Here is a 26,170-nt window from a genome sequence, read left to right on the forward strand (position 1 = left end):
GTGGAGGGCTTTGTTGAGCATGCTCCCTCCTCTAAAATGTTGTTGGAAAGTGCCCAGCATATCGGTTGTTGTCCCAAAGCTTTGGCCAATGTGCAGCCAACATCGAGCTTTCTCCCATAGAGGTTCAGTTACGAAACAAGTGAAGAAAAGGTAATCTTCCATCTCATCCGCTTGTTAGGACAGTGGACATATCTTGCAATCTACATACACCAATCTATCCTTAGTGCGTATCTTGCCATTTGCAAGCTGCCACATGACGAACTGGTGCTTCGGCATGACATATAGCTTCCATACAACTGCTACCCACACTTTCACTCCGTGGCTTGAAGAAGTCATAGGTGCGCTGCAATTCTGGAGCAAACCACGAGTTCAGCAGTGCCTCAACCTGCTGGACAGAATCTACCCCTGGATAGATTGACGAATCTAGACCAACTTCTTGATGAGTGGTTGTTGAACGATTTGGCTTGCCACTCCCACATGTTGGTGTGTTGAAGGTACCGGTGATGAACCCACCAAAGCCAGAGGGAGTCCTTCTTGCGCTGGATATTCCACAATGCCTTGGACAGCAATGCGGAATTCCACATTCGTAGGTCACGTAGTCCATATCCCCCTTCCTCCTTTGTCAAGCACGTAGTGGCCCAAGAGATGGGCGGATGCTTTGTGGACCATACAAAGGAGCGGCATATGACATAGATCTTGTTGATGACAGCACATTGAACCGATAAGATAGAAAGCTAAAAGCATTCAATACCTTGGAGCACCGTCTTCACCAATATAATTCAAGTGTGTCGGCAGAGGATAGAGTTTGCTTTGGCCAAGAGACTAGTTTCCTCATAATTGCCTCCGTTCATTGATCGTAGTTGCTAGTACAAAGCTTCTCCGCCGCAATAGGAATGCTCTAATCCGGGTTTGTTTACACTAACTTCAAGTTGTTTAATATTTATATTACCTTTTGTTGATGTACTGCCAGCAATTAAAGACTGATGGGATGATTTCTTTTTGAAATATCTTATATCTAACAAAGCAAAGCAATTAAAAAATATAATTATACAAAATTAAATGAAGATATAGAGAATGGTCTAAATAATTATTGCATTTATACATTAAGGATCCCAAACATAAATATTATCTGCAACAATTGCATGTGAATAGAAAAACGGCCTTAACTTTGGATCAATATAGAACCTCTAAAGAAACTATGCACACAGCCAAACAAGAGCTGGATCAGAAAAAGACAGCAACCTATTTGTGATTAAAAAATTAAAATTAATTCTGTAGGAACTAAAACTCACCAAGGCATATTGAAACAGTTAATCCTATTCCCTTTTTTGGTTTTTTGGTAATCCAGGTATTGGCTCAGTTAATCCTATTCCTGGACTAATATATATGATCTTCATAAGTACAGGTGTTTGTACAGTCGATTGCCCAAACCTAGGATTTCCACTATCAAATGGCTCATATTCCCCAACTAATTTTTCTGAGAAAAGCAATGGAGGTAACTACGGGTAGTTCTCCAAATTAATTATGACGTATCTCTACTTGTTTGAAAGAATCCATATTCTTTCTAGATCACTTGCTCATTATTTAAATCACCGTGATGGAAATTATTAACTACAATTGTGCAGGAACACCAATAACTGTTTCAAAAACAATTTTGACATATGAAAGACTAAAGCATTCAAAACTAATAAGAGAAGTAGGCAAGCGGTAGCTGAAATGAAAGGTTAATACCTCGGTGGCTCGGTCCTCAGACGAGAGAAGTCAAAAGTGCGAAGCGTGCGCTGGATTTTGGGAGTGGCCGAGGCTCCAAACATCTACTGGAGAGGCACGATCGAGGGATGGCGCTGCAGTGCTGCTCGCCAGAGAGACACCGGAGAGCGACAGACGTCGAGGGGACGTCGGAGAGACATCGATGAGCGAGGCAACGGTGGCGTGACAGTTGCCGAGTTGGGAAGGGGCCACACGAACGAGAATAATGGGGCCGCCGGAGAGGTGGGAAATACCTAGTTTTTGAAATCTTAAAAAAAAAAAAAAACTCTTAACTTTAGAAATCTCAGTAGGATGCCTTAACCCTCTCAGCATGTTGCCGGTAGCCCTGGCCGTTGCCAGTTCGACGATCCTATCGGATCATCCGATCTGAATGGATATGAAAAAAATTAGATTTAGATTAATCTTTTAATTTCAGATCAAATTCGGCTTAGATTCTAGGAGCCCGTTCCTCTTGATGGCTTTTTGCGATCCAAAGGAGGGTTCCTAGACATGTATTGATGGAGATGAATCATCCCCACCCATTTTATAAATAGGGGTCATGTATTCCACCAATATATATTTAGGGATTATCTTTTGAATCGTAAAAAGTGGTCCAGAGAATCTATACTCTAGATTTTAGTGGATCTAGATTGATCTAAATATAAAATTCAGGAAGTTTTGTTAAATTAAATTTTATTTTAAAAATTAAAATATTTTAGATACATAAATAACATAATATAGTATACTAGTTATGAAAGTGAAAAATTATAGGAAAATCATTTTTAAAAAAAATTTGATTGGATGGATTATTCGGGTGATCAAGATTCGGATCCAGATTTAAGATTTTCATATTGAGATCGGATTTATATCAGATTTATGTTAGATTATTTTTAAATAATTGATCTTCAATTCAACCTGAAACCATCCAATCTATCTGGAATGACACCTCTTTTTGAATCCACAAACACTATGTAATGTACCATCTTATGGTGGTTGTTGAATAATTTCTATCTGAACTCTTTGTTCTTCACTGTGAATTATTTTCACTATATTGCATAACATCATCTTTAGTTGTATTCTTAATTTTGTTATAACTTTAATATAGATGATCCGGCGATGGCATAGGGGGAGGGCGGGGCCCCTTCGCTGAGGAGGTTCAATGATTGGATGATCGTCAAAGTCAAGGGAGAGTCAACTAAGTGACTAGCCGGGCGGCAGGCCCATGTGGCCGAGCGGCAGGACAAGCTCGCGATGGTAAGGTCGAGCCCGCAACCTAACCAGGCTAAAGAGTTCAAAGAAGTCGATCTGAATCTAGGACGAGCCGAGAGAATGAAGCCCAATCCGATCGGAATATATATATGTATAATGTCAAAGAGCGGGCTGGCCGGATAGATCAAAGGAAGTACCATCAGATTAGCGGCTGACATTTAAGAAGAGAAGGGAAATATGTCTTAAACATCCTTTTGGGAGTCAATGTCGTCGGTTGACGGTGCGAATGGACAGGAAATCGTACGGACGAAGATTGCGCCGCCCTAGCGTAAATGCGTCTGCCCCTTTAAGGTAAGGTGTCAGGGATCCCTTCCCGAGGTTAACTATTGAGGAAAACGTGGGAAGTCACATCCGCTCGGGAAGTGTGCAGTTAACCCATTGAAGCTCTATATAAGGAGAGGAGTGGCTATTCACGGAGATAGGCGCAAAGACGTCTCTGAGCACCACTATTTCACTTCTTCATTCCTTCCTCTTTTCTTCTAGCCGATTATGTGACTTAAGCGTCGGAGGACCGTCGCGCGGGAACCCCCTCCCGGCTTGGCACTAACGACTTGTGACTGCAGGAGCGAGGCATTTCCACCACACGCGGAGGAGCGAGGCATTTCAACCACACGTGAAGATCCACATCATCGGTACTTCCCGGTAGCCATCCACTTAGCTTCGGGACAGGATCAAATTGGCGCTGTCTGTGGGAAATCAACCTAAACCCAGAAGCAGAGGATGGAAGATGTCGGACGAGCGACGACTGTCACGCTGACGACAGAAGAGTTGGAAAGGTTAATCCAGGTCGGAGTAGCAAAAGCAATGGAACAGCAGCAGCAGCGGATGATATCCAATCGGCCAGCATAAGAGCCAGCCATCTCAGGGTCCGGCCAGCCCGCAAACCCTGGGCGCATGGCCGAACCTATAATCTAGCCAATCGGAGGCAAGAGATCAGACGCGACTGGACCAGCGTCAAATGCTCCAATTCCTTTCCATCGAGCGTTATTTAGGACACCCTCAGAGGAAGGCGTAGCCAGACGAGATCGAGGCTCCTCGTCAGATGAGGCGCCTAAAAGAGATGCAAGAAAAGGAAAAGCGCCGCGAGACGAGGATTCGCCCGAGCGGATTAACGGGCAATTCTCACGAGGTATCATGGAAGATCCCTTACCTCGCCATTACACCCCATTAGCGATTGGGGAATACAATGGGAGCACCGATCCAGATGATCACTTGGTCAAGTTCGACAACGCGGCCACGCTCCACCAGTACACCGACGGGGTAAAGTGCAGGGTATTCTTGACAACACTTTCAGGACCGGCTCAACGGTGGTTCACCAGGTTACCAACCGGCTCCATACGTAGCTTCAAGGATTTCCGGGCTGCTTTCTTGCATCACTTTGCAAGTAGCCGTCGGCATTAGAAAACAAGCGTCAACTTGTTTTCACTTAAGCAAGGTCCCCGAGAAGCGCTCAGGGCGTACATCCAGCGATTTACTGGTAAGCGTCAGCGATTTATGGACATACCAGCAGTCTCATCAGAAGTACTGGTAAACGCTTTCACTCAAGGGCTCGTGGAAGGTGACTTTTTCCGATCCCTCATTCGTAGGCCCCCGAAGGATTTTGCCCATCTCCAAAGGAAGGCCACGGAATACATCAATGTAGAAGAGGCACAAGCAGCTCGCAAGAAAGAGGCGCCAACCGATCCTCAACAGGCGCCCGATCGGAGGAGACCCAGCAACCACCAGCCCCCAACCGGTCCTAGGGCCACGGGGCCACAACCGTATCCCGAGCCAAGGACACATGCGGTCCATATGGAGGTCGTCCAACCCAAGAAAGGCAGAAAGTGGACCCCGATGTTCTGCAAGTTCCATCAGTCAGGGACGCATAACACGTGGGAGTGCCAGGCGACCCCAATATACATCGGCCTGAGCCCAAAGAGTATAGACGCTGGTCGCCCACGCGCGACTGACATCCTGAGCGCCGAAGCGATCGAAAAATCGAGGGTCGAGGGGCACATGAGTCGCAGGAGCATCGTCCCCGAGAAAGAAGCCCCGCCCGAGCCTCAGCCGATTGGAATAGGCGTTCAGCACGAGAAGAGGAGAACAGGAGGAACGCCTCCCGTGGAGAGATCGGGATGATCTCAGGTGACCCAACCGGGGGAGATTCCAACCGAGCTCGGAAAGGCCACTCACGGCAGCTGACCATCTACGCTGTAGGATGCAGCAAGGAGAAGGCAGAGGGGCCCGAGATCAGCTTCGGCCCAAGGACCTAGAGGGGGTCGAAATCCCTCATGATGACGCGTTGATCATCAAGGCGGTGATCGCAAACTACACTATCCTAAGGACTTTCATCGACACAGGAAGCTCAGTAAACATTATTTTTAAACAAGCATTCGATTTATTGCAGATCGATAGATCTGAGCTATTGCCTATGGCAACACCGCTGTATGGTTTCACTGGAAACGAAGTCTCGCCAATCGGCCAGACAAGATTGGCCGTTTCGCTCGGAGAAGAGCCCCTGGTAAGGACGCGCACCACGAACTTCATCGTGGTAGATGCGCCTTCGGCGTACAACGTGATATTAGGCCGACCAGCTCTCAATGAATTTCGAGCTGTGGTATCGACCTATTGCCAGAAAATTAAATTCCCCGTGGGGAATTTGGTGGGCGAAGTGCGAGGGGACCAGGTGGCAGCCCGGCGGTGTTATGTGGAGATGGTCAAGACGGATGCTAAGGCTGCCAAGTGCCCCCGATTGGAGGTAAACACCATTATAGAGAAGCCACCCTAATTGGTATACGACAATAAGGAGGAGGTGCAGATACATCCAAGCCGATCGGAAGCTACCACCTTCGTAGCAGCCGATCTGGCCAGCCTGCAAAAGGAAGAGTTAGTCGCCTGCCTTCAAAGGAATCATGACGTGTTCGCCTGGTCGACACACGAACTACCGGGAGTCGATCCAAGTGTGGCATTGCATGAACTGCATGTTCGGCCAGACGCTCGACCAGTCAAGCAAAGGAAGCGTCATTTCAGCGCTGAGCAAGATTTGATTATCCGAGCTGAGATCGAGAAGCTATTGGAGGCCGGACACATCAAGGAAATTCAGTTTCCGACCTGGCTCGCGAAAGTAGTGTTGGTTTCCAAGCCAGGTAATAAATGGCGGGTGTGCATCGATTTCAGGGATTTAAACAAAGCTTGTCCCAAGGATTCCTACCCGCTACCCAGGATCGACTAGATGGTGGATTCGACGGCCGGATATAAGCTGATTTGCATGCTTGATGCCTATCAAGGCCTATCATCAGGTGTCACTCGCGCGCGAAGACCAGGAAAAAGTTAGCTTCGTGACGGCTGACGGGACGTACTGTTACAAGGTCATGCCGTTCGGATTAAAGAACGCAGGAGCCACTTATCAAAGAATGATGAATAAGGTGTTCCGGAAGCAGATCGGGCGGAATTTGGAGGTATATGTCGATGACATACTCATTAAGTCACTCCGATCAGTTGACCTGTGTGCAGATGTGAAAGAAACGTGTCGAACGCTACGAAAGTACGGGATCAAGCTAAATCCAGCTAAATGCCTGTTTGGCGCTAAAGGTGGTCGGTTTCTGGGATACATAGTCACCGAACGGGGAATTGAAGCGAATCCGAGCAAAGTAATAGCCCTCCAAGACATGGCACCACCTCGCAACCTGAAGGAAGTACAGAGGCTAACCGGAAGGATCATGGCCCTATCAAGATTCATATCAAAATCGACCGACCGGAGCCTGACATTCTTCAAGATCTTAAGGCGAGCGACCAAATTCCATTGGGATGACAAATGTGACAAGGCGTTTGAAGAACTCAAGCAATATCTCAGCTCTCTGCCCATCTTAGCCAAGCCGGCTGTGGGAGAACCACTTTTAATTTATTTATCGTCCACCAAGCATGCCATCGGTTCAGCGCTAATCATTGAAAAGGAAGGAAGTCAGCAGTCGGTGTATTCTTTAAGCCATATATTGAAAGACGCTGAGTTACGCAATACAGGGCTCGAGAAGCTTGCTTACGCTCTGGTCCTCGCCGCCCAAAGACTTCGGCCTTATTTCTTGGCTCATCCCATAATCGTAATGACTAATAGCGCCTTGGGTCGAATCCTGCTCAATCCTGAAGCGTCCGGCCGGTTAATCAAATGGACCACGGAGCTAAGCGAGTTCGACATACAATATCAGCCTCGGTCGTCTATCAAAGCACAGGCTTTGACAGATTTCATCACAAAAGTACCAGACCCCGAGCCTGAATCCCCATGGAGGATATATGTTGATGGCTCGTCCACCCGACCAGGCAGTGGAGTAGGTATCCTGCTTATATCCCCGAAAGAAGACCGAATGCATCTGTCCAATCGATTAGACTATCGAGCCACCAACAACGAAGCTGAATACGAAGCTCTCATAGCTGGTCTTCAAGCACCGCGGCAGGTCGGGGCCGCCAAGGTAATCTTACATTCGGATTCACAGTTGGCAACCCAGCAACTGAATGGAACGTTCGAGATCAACAGTGCTCAGCTCAGATTATATGCGAACGCCTTTGAAAAGCTCAAGGCGAATTTCCAGGAGGTCGTTATTCACAAGATACCCCGGTCAGAGAACCAAGCGGCGGACGAACTGGCAAAACTAGCCAGCGCGGTGACGCCTATCGTCACCGGTTGTCCTATCGAGCAGGTCTCCCTAATGGCATACATTGATGGGGCAGTAGGAATATCACTTCCGGAAGACTGGAGGGCACCCATCATTAGGTTCCTCCAATCCGGAACCTTACCAGGAGACCGCGAAGCCGGACAAATTTTGAGAAGAAGAGCCGCTCGGTTCACTATGGTTGGTGAACACTTGTATAAAAAAGCCTTCTCACGTCCTCTGCTCAAGTGTGTGGGTACCGAGAATGCCGAATACATCCTTCAAGAGGTACATAAGGGCTCTTGCGGAGGACATCCAGGCGGACGATCGCTGGCAAGGAAAATCATCTTAGCAGGGTATTTTTGGCCGACACTCCAAAGTGATGCGAGCCGGTCAGTAGCCACTTGCTTATCTTGCCAAAAATACAATAATCTGACTCATCGACCAGCCGCCGAAATGAAAACATCAACTGTTTCATGCCCATTCAATCAGTGGGGAATGGATATAGTCGGTCTTTTCCCATGGCAATCGGTCAAAGAAAATTCCTGCTAGTGGCTGTTGATTATTTTTCGAAATTGGTAGAAGCCGAACCACTGGCCAAAATAACCGAGCAGATGGTCAAAAAGTTCATCTGGCAGCATATAATTTGTCGGTTCGGCATTCCACGTCGGCTCATCTCGGACAACGGGCGACAATTCGTTGGTCAGGAGCTTGAAGAATGGTGCAAAGGGTACGGCATCGAACAACACTTTACTTCCGTGGCGTATCCTCAAAGCAATGGTCAAGCCGAAGTAGCCAATAGGGAGATCCCGCGAATTTTGCGCGTTCGGCTCGATCACATGGGTGGCAGCTGGGTGGATGAGTTACCTAGTGTGTTATGGGCGTTACGAACGACTCCCAAGGAAGGAACTGGTTTCACGCCATTTCATTTAGTATACGGAGGAGAGGCGGTCATCCCAGTGGAGGTTGGGATAGAGTCCGATCGGGTGCTTCGTTATGACGAAGAAAACAAAGGAAGGCGACGGATGGAACTTGACATGGTGGACGAAACACGTGATAAAGCAACCGCTCGGCTAACAGCTTACAGACAAAGGATGCGATAGAATTATAATCGCCGGGTAATCCCTAGATCCTTCCAGGTGGGCGACCTAGTATGAAAAAGGGTCAAGCCGGTCGGGGACGTCAAAAAGCTAGAAGCTCCATGGACGGGTCCATTCAAGGTCATAGAAAGGCTAAGGTCGGGGGCATACTACTTGGAAGACGCGGAGGGGAGGAGGTTGGATAGACCGTGGAGTGCAAATCACCTCCAACCTTATAGAGCCGGATGAGAGGTGAGTGAATAAATTCATGTACACATGCACGCATGTATGTTTCCTTGGATGCAGGAAGAAAACAAATAGGATTGCTCCCAAACTCCTTCCCATTAAAACGCAACCCTCGCTTCATCGACGGTCGAGCGGCGACCTTAAACCCTCGCTTCATCGACGGTCGAGCGGCGACCTTAAACCCTCGCTTCATCGACGGTCGAGCGGCGACCTTAAACCCTCGCTTCATCCACGGTTGAGCGGCGACCTTAAACCCTCGCTTCATCGACGGTCGAGCGTCGATTCTCAGCACTTGTGTGATCGGTCAACAAGTAAAAGCAAGACAATCAACTAGGTACATTCAAAGACGAGCAAAAAATTAAGGAAAAGCATCACAGATAACATAGAAACGAGTCACGTCATCAGAGTTTGCGCCAACCAGATACACACGGTGGCCAACCGAGTACAATCCAAAACATCACTTAGTGAATTAGGGGATGTTCAAGGGTTCACTCCAAATAATCCAAAACATCGTTGGGAATGGAGGCATTAAGCTGGTCGCGATCAATCGTGGAGCTGGGCAGGTCGGCAGGTAGATGCCCCTTTTGCTGGAGTTGGGCAAAGATGTTCTCCACGGCGCAGCCGAAGAGTTGAAGAGCACGGTTGACGAACTTATCCACGAAACTGTCAGACCGGATGTAAGCCACCTTCATCTTTTCGAAGCGACTGGGCTGATTTTCTTTGTAGGTCATTAGGGCCGACTGGGCGCTCTCTAAGTCCGCTTTCACCATCGCAAGGTCGGTGTCTTTGTCGAATAGCTGGCTTCTTAAAGTAGCCTCCTCAGACTCGCGAGCCTTCTGCTCGGATAACAGCAGACCTTCAACATTTTTTAACTTGTCTTCAGCTTGCTTTAATTTTTGCTCGAGAGCCTGGGCTTCTGCATTCTTCTTCTCCAAATCCTCGACAGCCCTTTGCTTGCGGTTGGCGGCTAGGGTAATCTTGCCCTCAAAGGTAGATATCTCTTTTTTAAGTCGGTCAATGTATCCGGCTTGCTCAGCGCTCTTGCCCCGCTCGGCAGTCAATAGTTCCTCGCTCTTAGCCAGGTCGGCCTGCAATTGAGCCACCTGGGTGTCGTTTAAACCATGAGTGGTTCCCGACTGGCCAAGTGCTTCCTGTAACCGTTTCAACTCATCTTCCACGAAGGCGAGCCTCTGGCTCATAACCAAGCCGTCTACCCAAAACTATGGAAGTCAAAAGCAGGAGCAAAAATGGGTCATAAGCAAAGCTAAATTAATAAGTGCAAAGGTAAAAAGTGAAGATTACCCCAGTAATCTGCTTAGTAAAACTGTTTGCTAACATTCCAGGAGGACCGGGGGCCGCCTGGGCGCGGGCATCTTCCCATATCTCCGCTAACTGGCTTTTGATAATAATACGGTGTTCAGTTTGATTAGCCGAGCCGACTGGCGCTGAAAGGTCTTCGGTCGGAAGGTGTAGTGTTTACATGTCTTCGAAAGGCGGTGGCCGGATGGGAGGAGACCGATCGGCCCGCACGGGAGGAGGTAGGTGCCGGTTGATGCTGGACCTCAGAATGCGGCCTTGAGCCGATAAGGGCGGCAGACTAGCGACGGGAGAATCGGCGAGGGGGTCGGACGGTGTGCGGTCGGACGAGACATGGGCGGCCTCCGACGACATTAGGCCAGAAACACCAGTCCGACCGGCTACCCTTTCAGCTGAAGTCGCCGAGCAAGCAGCTTGTTTAGCCCGACGCCTTTTACGTGCATTCTTGAGCGGCGCCTCAGATTGGGAGCCCTCCTCCGGGACAAGTTGAGCCGTCGTGGGCTCTGCGATTGGCTCTTCCACCGCCGCTGAGCTGACCGACACTACATTCGACTCCCCTTCCACTTCCTGAGTAAACCCTGGAGTGGGTAATGGCTGCTCGGGAGGACCTGACGGTTGAAACCCCCGTTCGGCTAAGACTTCAACCACTACCTTATCAATATCGACGTTGGTGAGTTTCGATTGCCCGATTAGGCGCGCCCTCATCACGATGTCAGCTGCAAAATAAAAGGAGAAATCAGTTAGATAAAGAGGAAAAAGGTAAGGGGATTATGTACCTAAGTTGACTAGCTCGGAGGGGCTAATCGGGCTAAGGCCGAAAAGGGCCAAAACTCCTTCCTCCAGCAACTTGTGAATGTTGAACTTTTGGCCGGCCAGCATGGAAGCAGCAAGCAAATAAGCAGGAGTATTCTTGTACCGAGGCAAGGGGGGTTGAGGACCCAGGGAAAGTTGCCAAGTGGTCTGGAAGGAGGGCCGATCGGGGAAGAGTACGAAGAAGAAATATTCTCTCCAATGTTTATTGGAGGAGGGCATCCTGTCAAAAAAGACCAAGCCCGGTCGGGCTTGTAAGAGGAAAGTGCCTGACTGATCGGATAACTTGGGGTAATAAAAAAAGTGGAAGATCGAAGGGGTTAGAGGAATGCGATGTAGTCGAAACAAGATAATTACCCCGCATAGAAGGCGAAAGGAGTTGGGAACTAGCTGAGAAGGGGATAGACCGAAGTATCTGCAAACATCGAGGATGAAGGGGTGAAGAGAAAGTCGTAGACCGGCAGTAAATTGGTCGCGGAAAAAGCAGACACAGCCGGTCGGCGGAGCGGAAGGACGATCGGTGGCTAGTGGGACATGTATCTTGTAGCCAGGAGGGAGTTCAAAAGTGTTGGCTAGGGTTCGGGCATCATCTTCATCAAACCGTGACTCCATAGTCTCGTACCAAGGACCCGAAGAAGAAGAAGGATGCGATGTACTAGCCATGATAAAAGGGAGAGAACAAGAAGAGTCGGGAGAAAATGCAAGAGGAAAAAGAAAGCAGAAACAAGAACAGAAGTCCACCGGAAAATCACAAAGGACCAAGCAGTAAGGCGTTATGGAAGAAGATAATGGACGCACCCGGAATAGGAATGACAGGAAGCAGAAAGATTTGCTGAAGGACGCGAGGGGTTCGCCGAAGAACACGGGAAAAATCACTGAAAGAGCACGAACGAGGTCACCGGAAATGAAAGCAAGAAAAAAAAGGAGACGGCGGCGATGAGCTTATAAAAACCAAGAGACTTCACCCAGCCGTTCGATCAACAGCACAGACACCTAGATGCAGGTCCAGCCATTTAAAATTCAAATGAATCCAGAGGTCACATCCCAGCCTGTCGCCTCAAACGTGCGCCGTCAGAGAGGGACATGTGGCGTGCATCGATAGGGCAATGGTCAGGATAATTAAAGAGGCATGCGGCACATTAATGCGCCAGAATGATACGGTTTCCTAGAGATTTCGCGGAGATTACCTAGGCAACGACCTCATAAGCCGATCCAACAGGTTATGCAGCCCGGGCAGTCCTCCGTTCTTGCCGATCGGCCTACCGACTGGCTAAGGGTCACAGTCGACCCGGCAAAGGAGGTCTTCTCGCACCAGTTGGTCCAATCAGTCGGACTTATGACCTCCTTCGACTAGACTTAAAGGGAGGGCATGTGATCCGGCAATGGCATAGGGGGAGGGGCGAGGCCCCTTCGCTGAGGAGGTTCAACGATCGGATGATCGTCAAACTCAAAGGAGAGTCAGCTAAGTGACTAGCCGGGAGACAGGCCCATGTGGCCGAGCGGCAGGACAAGCTCGCGATGGTAAGGCCGAGCCCGCAACCTAACCAGGCTAAAGAGTTCAAAGAAGTCGATCTGAATCTAGGACGAGCCGAGAGAATGAAGCCCAATCCGATCGGAATATATATATGTATAATGTCAAAGAGCGGGCTGGCCGGATAGATCAAAGGAAGTACCATCAGATTAGCGGCTGACATTTAAGAAGAGAAGGGAAATATGTCTTAAACATCCTTTTGGGAGTCAATGTCGTCGGTTGACGACGCGAATGGACAAGAAATCGTACGGACGAAGATTGCGCCGCCCTAGCGTAAAATGCGTCTGCCCCTTTAAGGTAAGGTGTCAGGGATCCCTTCCCGAGGTTAACTATTGAGGAAAACGTGAGAAGTCACATCCGCTCGGGAAGTGTGCAGTCAACCCATTGAAGCTCTATATAAGAAGAGGAGTGGCTATCCGCGGAGGTAGGCGCAAAGACGTCTCTGAGCACCACTATTTCACTTCTTCATTCCTTCCTCTTTTCTTCTAGCTGATTGTGTGACTTGAGCGTCGGAGGGTCATCGCCGGAAACCCCCTCTCGGCTTGGCACTAACGACTTGTGACTGCAGGAGCGAGGCATTTCCACCACATGCGGAGGAGCGAGGCATTTTGACCACACGTGCAGATACACATCATCGGTACTTCCCGATAGTCATCCACTTAGCTTCGGAGCAGGATCAATAGATTTTTTTTAAAAAAAATTTGGTACCTATAAAAAAAAACTAATTGATTATAAATATGTTTAATTTTCATGATGTAGGGTAATGACTTTAGGGCCTATATATATATATATATATATATATATATAATATTTGACGTGAGCCTCCACCACTGATCATGAATGATGGCACAATCATCGCATATATAATCTTTGACGTGAGCCTCCACCACTGATCATGAATGATGGCACAATTATCGCTCCAGTCCTTCATTGCACATTGGCGTTGCTTGACTTTATGTCTGATGGAAGCTCACATATGCATAGAACTCGTTTCCTTCCTTGTGAAGGAAGTTGATCTGTCACTCTGTGCTTATTCAGTTAGAGCATCTGTAACGCTGTGAACGTGTGAAAATGTTAATGTATTTTTTTTTTTTAATGAATTTATAGTATTAACGCGTTCAAAGATTTGAACGCATTAATGTTATAGTGTCCTAAAAATGTCCATGTCGACGTTAATACCTAAGGCATTAACATCATTATGGATGCCCTTATTCATGTGTATTTTTGCCTCGTACCCCATTGATTATGTTATGGATCTTCCCTAGCTTCCTGACATTTCTTTTAGTAGCTCCCTAGATGAACACGAAGTAGATCTCTATTGCTTATTGAGTTATTCGTGTGTACTTTTACCTCCTACCCCATTGATTATGTTATGGATCTTCCCTATCTTCCTGACATTTCTTTTAGTAGCTCCCTATGTGTAATAATTGGTGGGTGCTTCATTGTCTCACCCTTTATCAGTGTGGTGACTCGAGGAATGATGTTTTGTGGACTGTAGACGTTTTAAATAGTTAAATTATATATAATTCACATATTTTCAAATAATTATCCTTATTTTTTTTTTAAATATTTAGGCAACCAAATGAGTAACTAAAACATAAAAAGGAATCCAGCACATCCCCAATGTATTACGATTCAAATCTTATAAACCATGTGAAACTCTTGCAGCAAATCTTAAATACATTGAGGAAACTGAGTGCATGGAGGCCCACAAGTTCAAATGAATTGCTGGGAAAAAAAGAGAAAGATTGAATCATTCAAATCACACTAGAACTGAAAGTTAATAGGATCGCTGTCCAAGTTGCAAACAAGGCTTCGTGAAAAGACATTATACATTATAAGCAGTTGTCAAAAAAAAACTCTACTTGGAAGTGGATAGAATGGTACTAGAATTAGGAGACAACTGTTTACTACAGGGTGACCCTTCTTTTACATAATTACACTGATATAGGTAAAGAAAATGTCCACTGTAGTTTCCATATTATACTCAAATAAGCTATAAATTACATCATTCCGCTAAGTTCATAACAGAAAATAAAGAAAGAAAAAGGATGCTAGCACAACCTACTCTCGTGGAATTTGACAAGTTTCATCGGCTTGTAATCAGCAATCCAACTCTCAACTTGAAGTTCTGCTGTTTCAAAATTGGGAGACAGTATACGGTACCAATCTTCCTTAAGTTCATGTAGCTTGCTAGTCACATTTAATGTTTCTGTAGATTCTTCTCACAAACAAAGTAGAGCCAAGATAGCCGACAGCACCTAACAAAAAAAAAATTGGAAACAAGTCACCAATAGAATTTAATTTAATGATCCTCCTTAGAGAAGCATAATATAGAACATGGAGTTTACAATGATTTGAAAATAGTTGGAACTCACCACAAAGAATTCCTAAACCCAAACTGAACATTAGAGTATAGCCAAAGTAGAAACTAGTCTGGAAAAAGCCAGACATTTTGGTCTTCACATAGTAGTAGTAAATAGAGTAAAGATACACATAGATGGCTGTTGATGCGGCAGAAAAGAATGAAGTCCACTGCCAGTGATAGTTCTCAGCATTAAGCAAGAAATATGTGCCCACTATAGTCACACAAATGGTGACAATGAGAAGGATTACGAAGACCAGTAACATGAATCCATACACATAATATACCTGTCCGAGCAAGACAACCAAATTATTAGTCAAATCTTAGAATTTTGATATTACTTGACAAATATACGAACTGGACAAAATGCCAACTAGAAATTTGCACTTCTGCTGACTAGGAATTCAAGAAAACAAATATTGCCTATTGCAAAATATTACTTGGCAAGCAACCGCTACAATGGAATTCTAAACATTATTTGAGTGTAAAGTTACAAGCAGATGCAGAAATGGCAGATGCATGAATTTACCTTATAATTCCAGAATGATGTGAAAACAAAATACATCTCAATGAAGATACTACCAAATGGAAGTAATCCTCCCATAAGTGAGATGACAGATGGTGTTAGATACCATTTCTTCTCAGGAATAGGACGGGGAATGGTCTTCACACGGCATGGATTGTTTGGTGAACCACTCCAGTTCCTACCAACAACAGTGCCTAAAAGTGCAAGAGGAAATGAAATGAAAGCCCATAATATGAACATAACCACCATTGTCCCAAATGGAATAGCTGCCAATGATCCATAAAATATAGCAATTGTGTTAAGTATGAAGCCAATTCCAAAGCATATGAAGGGAAACAATGATGCCATCAGAATCATTGCTTTTATCCAATTTTTACCTGCAAAAAACAGATGTAATATTCAGACAAATTAAAAGTGAAAGTCTTTTCTCTGAACAGAGTTCCTTTCATGCGTCTGAGAGAGCCTAGATTCGTTAGCATGACATGATAGGAACTTCTTTTGGAAGAAACCCAATTAATAAGCATAAAAATTGCATAATGGAAAGGACAGATGAAGATCTCAAAGGAACCATACCACCATTACGCGAGTAAAGTCCACCACTAACATAGCCAGAGACAAATGAGGTAAGGGCATAGCACACGATGAATGTAGTTATGATAGTACCTCGCCTAGTAAAAAAAAGTAGGGTGAAGTAATCAAATCAGCATGCAAAAGATTAGAGAACAAATAACACTAGATAAATATCAAATTAAAACCAGAACTCATATTGAGCAAATATAAGCATTCTTTTTCATACTTAATTACTGATTGACACGAAAATTTAGAAATACTTTTTTGCAATAATTTAGACTGAATTATGTGACTGTATCACAGAGAATTAACAACATAGACACAATAAGCTATCTACATAAATAGAAACCACAACAATTCTGATAAGTCGATCAACACAATCGGCAGAAGGGGAGTAATCAGCTTAGAAGTTATGGGTTGATACACAAGAAGGAATTGCATATGGCAATCTATGTATTTTATTTAGGACATAGTTGGTTGGTGGGTAACAATCCAAAGAAAAAGATACCACTAAATAAAAGTCTGAATATAACTAGAATATGAGGCAAATGTACTGGCCATGAACTGTACTGAGGAATTGTCAGTGTATACTGAACCAACATACAGGAAGCAAATACAATTCAAAAGAAGGCAGACAACAAAAATTTTCATCAATCTTGAATATCCAATAATTGTCACCTGATTGATGAGTGCAATCATATTATCATACTATAAGAGCAGTTAAACCAGATTAATGATCATTCTTTGATAAAATATTAAACAACAATAATAATCGATGAGAAATTTAAGTTGAAAAGAATTGAGCAGGTATGCAAAACTAGTTTAACTTCTAATAAGCTCTGGCAAACTGTTATTTTAAGTATTTAATGGAAATAATAGCACAATCTAGCTACTCATTCTCTTTGCTCTAAATACATTTAGCATATTATAAAAATAAGGTTATACATACCCGATATATAGTGTTCCAATAATAGCCAGCAAAATAACTAGAAGAACAAGTGTGGCCAACTGGGCACCAATACCAACAAGAGCAGACATAAAAACCAAATTCCGAGGAGGTCGAAAGACATCCCCATGAACTAATTTCCATCCAGATTCTTCACTAACATCTCTTTCCTAACCAAAAATCAATTCATATAAGAAACCAAGTTGGGTTTAGCATCATGGCTTAGACCCATCACTATCTCAACTGAGATAGTGACTAAAGCTGAAATCCACATATCAAACAATCACAGCCTTACCAAACTTTCAAGATCATCATCTTCCCGAGCATATTTTGCATAATCATTTCTGAGAGTTCTCAACAATATCATAGATACCAAGCCAGTGAGGAAAATAACCATCATGAACGAATTGAAGATAGAGAACCAGTGAATCTGTCAAAGCATATAATTTTTTGTTATCTTGAGTAGGGGAAGGAAAAAGCTTATGGATCACACATGTCAATGGATATCACTAACAAAGTTTTAATGTCAATATCTCTACCATCAGATTACTGGAACAATATGGCTTCTATAACATTCTTTGTAAAGCAATGTCCTGGAGGAAACTTAAGATGTTCTAATATAATGCATTGATGTACAGAAAAGACCCACCTTGTGAGGTAACAAGAGTATGTGATACATAACCAAGAAACAACTACATTACCTGGTGCTTATAACATGGGTAATCTTGAACAATATAATTTGTATAACGTGGATTTCAAAACCATGATCAGATATTTTTTCTAATATAATGTATTGATGTACAGGAAGATCCACATTGAGAGTTAGCAAAAGTATATGATATGCAACCAAGTAATAACTACATTACCTGGTGCTCAAAAAATGGGTAATCCAAGTAAACCTCAAATCGGCGGGCAAATGTCACATTTGTTGGCTCCCATTTGACTGCATATGTCATATCAAACTTTTTCCCCGGTTCCAAAAGTTTAGGATTTTCTTGAGTGAGATTAACATGAATAATCTGCAACAAAGCAGCCCATAAAATAACTGACACCAAGATTGTCTCCTAAGGAGAAAATTTTCTATTACTCATAAAGAGACCCAATGATTGCTTTACCTGATCTTTGTTGTGTTGGATCAGAATGCTTTTATGCGTGTAAAGGTAATGCTTATCTTTGTTGTTCTTATCAGTCTCTCCAACAAACCCTGAAAGTACAAATTTGTACATCCAAGAATGTGAAGTTTAATGAAAGATAAAATACATATAAAAGGCGATAACAATTGACAGGAGCTTACCCTGTAAAGGCAAGTCATCTACAATGCAGCTCCAAGTGAGGATCAGAAAGAAGAAATAAATTAAAGATAAGTAACTAAACTAAAAGAAAATAATTGCAGAGGAAAGAACACAGGAAGATTAAAGTACCGGATAAGGAAAAACTGTGTCAATACCTATGAAAAATTCAAACCAATAAGAGTTCTCTATAGCATCTGTGAATTTCTTAACTTTTGTAGCATCAAGTTCGATTGTACAAATGGTGCCCTTTTCAATATTTCCTGCACATCAATTCTCAAATTTCAAATTGAAGTAAAAAATCATTAACTATGCACCATATTTCATCGTCTTTATATTCATCCAATCGTGAATTGAAAATGAGGAACAATTATGTGACAAAACAGCATACTTTCAAACTTTATAGGAATCTCGCTGTCTATTAGTTCATTTCCGCCTAGGACCTCTCCTAGCCCACCCCACTTATGTGCAGGGTTCTCAGATGGATGGCAAAACGGAAGAGTGTAATAGTTGTATGTTTCTTGAGGGTTATTATATGGCCCAACCTTGTTTACCCATAGTGTGATCAGGTCTTCTGCTTGGTACTGCAAGTAAATTGGCAATGCATATGAAAATCACAATAAAAAGCTGTATGTATGGAAATGAGAAAGAGAAACCACTTAAAGAAGCAGAGGAACTTGCAATAAATACTTCCATTTTGTTAAAGAATCAAAAAAAAAAAAAACATTTACCATTTTGAAATCTATAGATTATAAAAGCAATAGATCAGCATTACAAAAAGTTAACCAGTGCTAGAACCAAATTCAAACAAGAGTTGTCATATATCCAATAGAAATGGTATGCATACATTATCACCTCAAGCTAATAGCATCACATCGGATACAATTGAGCTACGAAAGAATTAATTTCTTTCAGGGAACTAAGTTCCCCATCCTTCATTAAGGTAAGACAAGTAACCATGTGTGGGTCGAAGGTGAATCCACAAACTCAAACTTGCCCCATAAAGTGGATCTGGAATTTCCTATTAGACAAAATCACTTTCCCTAATTCGTGTATGCAGATTCCATGGACACATAAACGCTTCACGGAATGCCAATTTTTGACCTTGGTTCCATCTCTTGAAGCTTCTTCCAGATCCATCCACATGTAGAATGCCACTGTTAGTGTCCGACTGAGCTACTATGGCTTCTTGGTAATCATAGATCGTCAAAGAAGAGGCTAAATCCAAACCAAAATAAACTAAATCAATAATGAATATAAATCAAGAACTACCAGGAAAAAAACCCAGGTCCAGATCTACACCTAGATTAAAAATAACAAGCAGCCACAAACGCATGCCGAAATCGCGCGATCACCGCAGAAAAGGTTTTTCGCATCAAACGATGGCGGATAAAAAAAATGAGAAGGTTGTAAATAGAAGATCTCATCAGACATGCAAGAGTTATGCCAGGGTGATTAGCCAATCCAGCGGCGGGGGCACCGGCGTACCTTGTGGTCGGACTCGGAGGCGAAAGCGGTGGCGGCTAGAAAGAAGAGGAGGATGAAGGCGGACGAGGCGAAATAAGGGAATGGAAATCGGTCGCCGGGAGGCATCGCCAAAAGCCGGATCTGAGATGGCGGTGGAGAGGAAGAAGAGGGGCGTTCAAAGTCTTCGTAACGCGTCTTTAAAGGTCGGGTTTTATTTGACATACATATATATTTTTAATAATCCAAGTTTTCGATTGCTCTTGGTAACGTCGAGTCAGACTGGGACGGTGAATTTGATCTCACTAAAATTTTTCATTCATGATATTAAGATTTGAATCATGAATATCATACTGGACCAACGTATTTCTTTTTTACTATAATAAGTATTTGAATGATAATTTAAATATCTTATATCATTCAAATATTTTATCATTATATTATAATCCCGGAAGCATTAAGTCGGATCTGATCGATCGATTGATTGATGATATCTTTGTAACGCCTCTACTTGGTTTGAATAAAAGTTGTTAAATTCATAGTATTCCCTAAATCAATTTTAAAAAAAAGCAATGTCATTTAACCATCTTGTTTGATTTTTATTAATAATTTTAAGTATAACAATTAGCTGTTGTCACTTGCATTAAATCTATAACACAATAAGTTTTAACATGAGTCATACTCAATTAATTTTTCACGTTCATATACTTGTTTATGCTTTTTGATTTGGCAAAAGCACAATAAGTTTTCACATGAGCCATATTCAATTAATTTTCACATTTATATACTTGTTTATGCTTTTTATTTGGCAAAAGATGTCGCACCGGGGTATAATATTGTGGTAAAATATTTAGGTTAACAATATCCGTGGTTTGATCTCCAACTATAATATATTCGTAGAAATTTTTTCTCCAAATGTAAGACACAATTAAAAGATTTTGGACAGCTTTGAACACTGTTCATCCGTAGGCAATTTTCTTCTTTTGCCCTGCAAGACAATGTTAATCTAAAAATACTCTGCAAAATAAGTATTAGGCAATTTAATAACAATACGGAGTAGTAATTAGTTCCTGTCCTTCCAGGACTTGGAACTAATCAAGGTCTCAGCTTAGGGATCCAAAATGGATCTAAACTGGACCGACGCCTACTATCCCTTCAACTATGACACGTCTTCACTTGGTCACTCTCCTCCAATAACTTACCTTAACTTACCAGTTTGCCAGACATCCGGTCAGCCCGTCAACCTGTCTGGACTTCGTGCCAGCTATCAAGTCGGCTCGTTGACCTAGCTAGACTTTGTACCAGCTATCAGATCGGCCTGTCGACCTAGTTGGATTTTGTACCGACTATCCGACGACCCGTTGACCTAGCTGGATTTCGTACCAGCTATCCGGTCGGTCCGTTGACCTAGTTAAATTTCCTGCACACTCAATCAAATGATTAGATCATGATGGAACTTAATTTAACTTACTTGTCATTCATTAAAACCCAGGTTAGACCGTTAGTGCAAGCCACACCAATAATCTTCCCCTTTTGACTTGGGTTAAGTTAGGAAAAAAATGTAAGCATGAATAGACACATGATTTGATTTAAGTTATTCGGATTTTGATTTGAGATTTGTTTTAATAACCCTTTAACCTTCCCTCTTTGACATTCATAAAGAAAATATGAACAGAAAAAAAATTTTGCTAGGGAAAATAAGAAACTTTACAATAATTCTTAGGATTCCTTAGATGGAGGAACAAGTATAACCATAAAAACTTGTAACAAATATTTAAAAAAATATGTTTAAAGATAATTTTGGAATCATTTAGTGTTTTTTAGAAAATGATAAACAACTTTTTATTTAAGAATTGCAAAAGTAACTCTTGAAAAGAGTCTTTTCAAAAATTGTTTCAAATATGTTCAAGATATTTTGTAAAGCAGATTTGAAAAATATTTTAAAGATATTTTTCAAAATTTTAAAATACTATATATTAGTATTTCACAAGAATAATAAGGTTGAAAATACTTTTAAAATCGGCTAATTTTAGAAACTTTAAAGTTTTATTAATCCGTTGTAATTATGGTTGTCTTTTTAAATTAAAAAAAAATCAATAGATAACTGTTTTAAAAATCCGTTGTCCATTAGTTCAAAAAACCATGCACAACAACAACGGTTTTAAATATATGTTGTCTTTAAAAAAAAATGCTCATAGATAACAGTTAATAAAAATCATTCTCGTAGAACACCAATTATCACGGTTTTTATAAAATCGTTATCTTAAATTTTTTTAAAAAATACAAATCCACAACGATTTTTATAAAAATCATTGTCAAAAGCCAAAAGTAAGCCGTTTTTCTATAAGTCCGTTGTCTTTTTAGTGTAGTTAATTAACATATTTGTTGAATTTATAAATTATAACAGTTGTAAAAAATAATATTCTATGAAAATTCTTTATAAATTTAAGAATTTATATTGGTGTCAAAATCTTATTTAGTCAGTATCATTATTTGCATGCTACAATTTAATTTACTTGAGTTTTTGGAAAAATTATTTTTTGCAAACATTTTGTCTAATTTTATTTCGCTTTAAAATGCTCTTTGATAAATAAATATATTATGCGTGAGTAGAAAATTTTAAATTTTCTATAGATAACCTTTAGATTTTAAATGTTTAGAAAAATTAATAAGATTTTTTAAGTCACAATTTATTTTTAAACATTTATTTTACAATACACTCGGTATAAAATTCTCAATTTCGACTTTGAGCTTTTAACTATTGTAAGGGACTTCTCCGCCTTTGGCTATTGTCAAAGAAGGAGTTTCTGTTTGTGCTTTGGATTGTCTTGGATTAATAACTACCTAGATTATAATCAAGTAAAATTTGATCTCTAACTTTAATTTTGTGTCATTTATCTTGATTAATTAATAGTATGTGTCCTTACTAAGTTCAATAACAAGAGAAGTTCTAATTTAATTTGCAAGACTATTCACTCCTCTTTTAACCAGTCCGCTTGATCCAACATTTTCCATGCTTTTCGAGGATAACAACAGCGTTATCCGTGTCTTCAACAAGTGACAATTTATCTCTTTGGTTATCATCAATAGATATCCTTTGGGTTTAGTCAGGTGTGTCTAAGTCGAGCTTCTCGGGAATCGAGAGTTGGAGTTGGGACTCAGAGTCAAGACCACCTGAGTTGAGTCGGCACCACCTGAGTTACGAGTCGATTGAAAGACTACTCTATCTTGACTTTGACTAATACCTTGACAAGATCATTGATTACCTTTACCACGTGGCACCCCTGATTATCCCCCACATCAGCTAACCAAGTTTTTCATTTGATTACTTTTGAATAGAAATATTTTGTTCTCCGATACCCTTAATTCAGTTGATTAGTTGAAATTGGTCCATTAGATAATATTTAGTTGTTATCAAATTGACTAGATCATGCCAAGAAATTCCCATTCGTAGATGTACAACCTCGTAAGTACTTTAAGGTGTAGGACTTAATCCATTGGCAATAAATGACTAGGAAAACTTCTTTAAATCAAACTAATCACTTAACCATATCATTAATCGATTGCCGGAGATCAATCTCTAACTCCCTATGATTTAGAAGATAAAATGAAGCCCCGAGGTTTGGCGTCGTGGTAGGAGTAAAGCTATAAATGAGCCGAGTTGAGCTTCAGCCAACTTAAGCTTAAGTTTGGTTAGCCTTGATTTATACCTGCTCAACTCGAGCTTGCTCGATTTTTATTTTTTAATAAATAAACTAATATGTTATATGTTATAAAAATATATATTATCACTAACCATCGAGCTAGTAATAATTAGACTCGAGCTCAGCTCAATTTCTAATCAAACTGGCTTGAACTCAAGTCGAGTTTTGATCAAGTCGTTCATGAGTGGCTCATGAGCGGATTGACTTATTTGCACCCCTAGGTAGGAGTCAAGTGCATTTTCAAAACAACCAGGGTTTAATTCTCATGTATGACACAACTACGACGATTGAATTATTGGTGAAGCTAGAGGGTCATGTCAGGAGTCAATGCGCTTACTTAATTTATTTAGAAGTGGAATGTGCGATCAAACCATCTATCCTAGAATTAGTCGGATAGCAAAATTCAGATAACTGGTATGAAAAAAAAAAAAAATTGAGGAAAAAAAAGTTAACATAAGTTTATCGAAATTTAGAAAATTTTAAAGCTTTGTTGGATCTTAACTTGGTAGTTATTTGGGGAAGTTATGAGGAAAATGATTGATAATTTTTTGTATAATTATCTTTAAATCAGCTCCAAAAAATATTATATACTTAGCTCCAGCATTCACCTTAAAAAATTGGGCAAAAGCTAGGAGAGCGCCTCTATTTTTTTGAAAGCATTAAAAGAGCGTTTCATTTTGATTTTTTATCAAAAGAACATTTCATTCCATATAAAATGATATAACTATCCTCCATTATTGTTCTCATTATTATCTCACCTATATTTCCTGCCTAAATTCTTAATCGGTCGGACACGTTGTAACAACTATGAAATCGTAACTATTATAACATGTGTAGTAGTTATGATTTTGTAACACTATAACTACTAATTATAGTTTCGTAGCTACTAAAACTACTAGTTATAGTTTATAGTTGTAGCAGCTTTGATTTCGTACTTACTATAATATGAAAAATAACCTTAATAAAGAGGACTAAAATTCTTCAAAGCCTTTGAAAATACTTTAAACGATATTTTTTTTTTGTCTAAGATTAGGCCATTACGGGTTATACAGTTATACCTTGTACAAATATATATTTCTGAACAAGTTTTAATTTGATATATTGTGCGTTCGTGGTTCAACTCAAGTAAAAAATTATGATACCTCAAAACTTACCCGGTATACATATTGTAGTATGATATAAACAATTATGCACAGTTATGATTTCATAACTGTCACAACTATGTAGCAGTCATAAAATTGTAACTTCTATAATTATATAACAACTACAGATTCATTGATGCAACTACACATTCATTGATGCTACAATGCACCATCAATTTAAGATTTACATGAAAAAATAGACGAGAGAATAACGAAAATAATATAATAAAAGGTAGTTGGGTATATTATTTGGGATGCTTGGGGCGCTTTTTGATTAAAAAAAACATGAGGCGTGATTCCTTTTGATTTTTGCTAAAAAAAAAAAAAATTGGTGAGTATAGCTATTAAATAAACTGTTCTAATTGATTTGTCATTCAAAATCCAAAAAAACACAAAGCCAACGGTATCAAAATCAACTCCGAGAGGCTTTCAATCAATTGGGTGACATTTAGTTGGCTAACAAGTTTTTTCAATTGACTTTTAAACAAAAATTATTTTATTTTCCAACATCCTTAACTCAGTTGATTAAAGAGTCAATTGATTGAAATTGGTCGATTAGATAATATTTAGTTGTTATCCAATTGACTAGGCCATGTCAAAAAAAATCCCCTTCATAGATTTACAACCTCATAAGTATCTTAAGGTGCAGACCTAATATATGACAATAAATGATTAAGAAAACTCTTTCTAGTCAAACTAATCACTTAATCACATCATTAGTCAAGTCCCTAAGATCAATCTCCAAATACTTTAAGACACAAGTTCATATGGAGGTCATATCCTCTGGTCCAGAAAATTCTAGACCAGAAGAGGCCCTGTTCGTTCATTGGTTGGATAAATTGGATTCCACCTATTAAACAGGTGGGATCTAATTCATTCAATTAATGAATGAACAGGGGACCAAGGATGATCCAGAGATTTTGAATCAGAGGATCCTTGCCTGTTCACATGAGGACTCGATCAATGACATAATGAATTTACAAGACATAAAAAGAATACACAGCTCTAGGTAACCAAACTCTCATTCTAAGACTGTATGTTCATACATGATTGGGGCATAATTGAAATCGAATGAGCTCATAGAGTAGGTCTCTTTATTTAAATTTAAAATTTTAAAAAATGACTATATAATACTTTATTCTGTTTATTCTTTTAAAAAGATGAGTAAACTTATTTTTTTAATTTAGTTTTTTTAAAAAAATAAAAAAATAGTTATGCAATAATTTTGCCTAAAAATCATATAATCATTTTTTAGGTTGTTTAGTCATTTTAAAGGTATCTATTCAAAATTTAAGAAGAAAATAATTATTTAATAATTTTGATTAAAATTATCAAATGACAGTTTTTCAATTAAAGGAGAAAATTATCATGTAATAATTTTTATCAAAATTGCCATACAATTATTTTTGAGTTTATTTTAAATTTAAATACGATAAATTGTAAGACGTCAGTAAAATGTAAAGCTACAAACAAATAAATTTCTACGATGCTATGTCATGCACCGGCGGTGGGCTCCACGCTGGCCCACTCATCCAGCACTC

The 26,170-nt window shown here is 41.0% G+C and overlaps 1 protein-coding gene and 1 long non-coding RNA gene across 2 annotated transcripts; both read right to left on the reverse strand.

Annotated features, from left to right (window-relative positions):
* Positions 1-14,495: 14,495 nt before the first annotated feature.
* On the reverse strand, positions 14,496-19,998 carry LOC122020034 (transmembrane 9 superfamily member 1-like). Its single transcript, XM_042577743.1, has 12 exons — positions 19,808-19,998; positions 18,711-18,903; positions 18,478-18,582; positions 18,325-18,342; positions 18,146-18,234; positions 17,897-18,049; positions 17,326-17,460; positions 17,034-17,200; positions 16,088-16,182; positions 15,518-15,891; positions 15,002-15,275; positions 14,496-14,884 (listed from the first exon to the last, which is right to left on the reverse strand). Exons 1-12 carry the CDS (start codon positions 19,910-19,912, stop codon positions 14,817-14,819), a joined length of 1,776 nt encoding a protein of 591 aa, XP_042433677.1. The 5' UTR covers positions 19,913-19,998; the 3' UTR covers positions 14,496-14,816.
* On the reverse strand, positions 19,122-19,790 carry LOC122020036. The gene is made up of 2 exons (XR_006122076.1): positions 19,622-19,790; positions 19,122-19,537 (listed from the first exon to the last, which is right to left on the reverse strand). It is a non-coding gene; the product is annotated as an uncharacterized LOC122020036 (long non-coding RNA).
* Positions 19,999-26,170: the final 6,172 nt, after the last annotated feature.

The sequence above is a fragment of the Zingiber officinale genome, chromosome 9A, assembly GCF_018446385.1.
Source record: "Zingiber officinale cultivar Zhangliang chromosome 9A, Zo_v1.1, whole genome shotgun sequence".
In the NCBI taxonomy this organism is placed as follows: domain Eukaryota; kingdom Viridiplantae; phylum Streptophyta; class Magnoliopsida; order Zingiberales; family Zingiberaceae; genus Zingiber; species Zingiber officinale.

Coding starts and splice junctions, on each gene's coding strand:
- LOC122020034 (XM_042577743.1), bottom strand. CDS start 19,912: ATGCCTCCCGGCGACCGATTTCCATTCCCTTATTTCGCCTCGTCCGCC. Junction 18,904..19,807: donor CCTCCGAGTCCGACCACAAG/GTACGCCGGTGC, acceptor ATTTACTTGCAG/TACCAAGCAGAAGACCTGAT. Junction 17,461..17,896: donor ACCCATTTTTTGAGCACCAG/GTAATGTAGTTA, acceptor ATGCTTTGACAG/ATTCACTGGTTCTCTATCTT.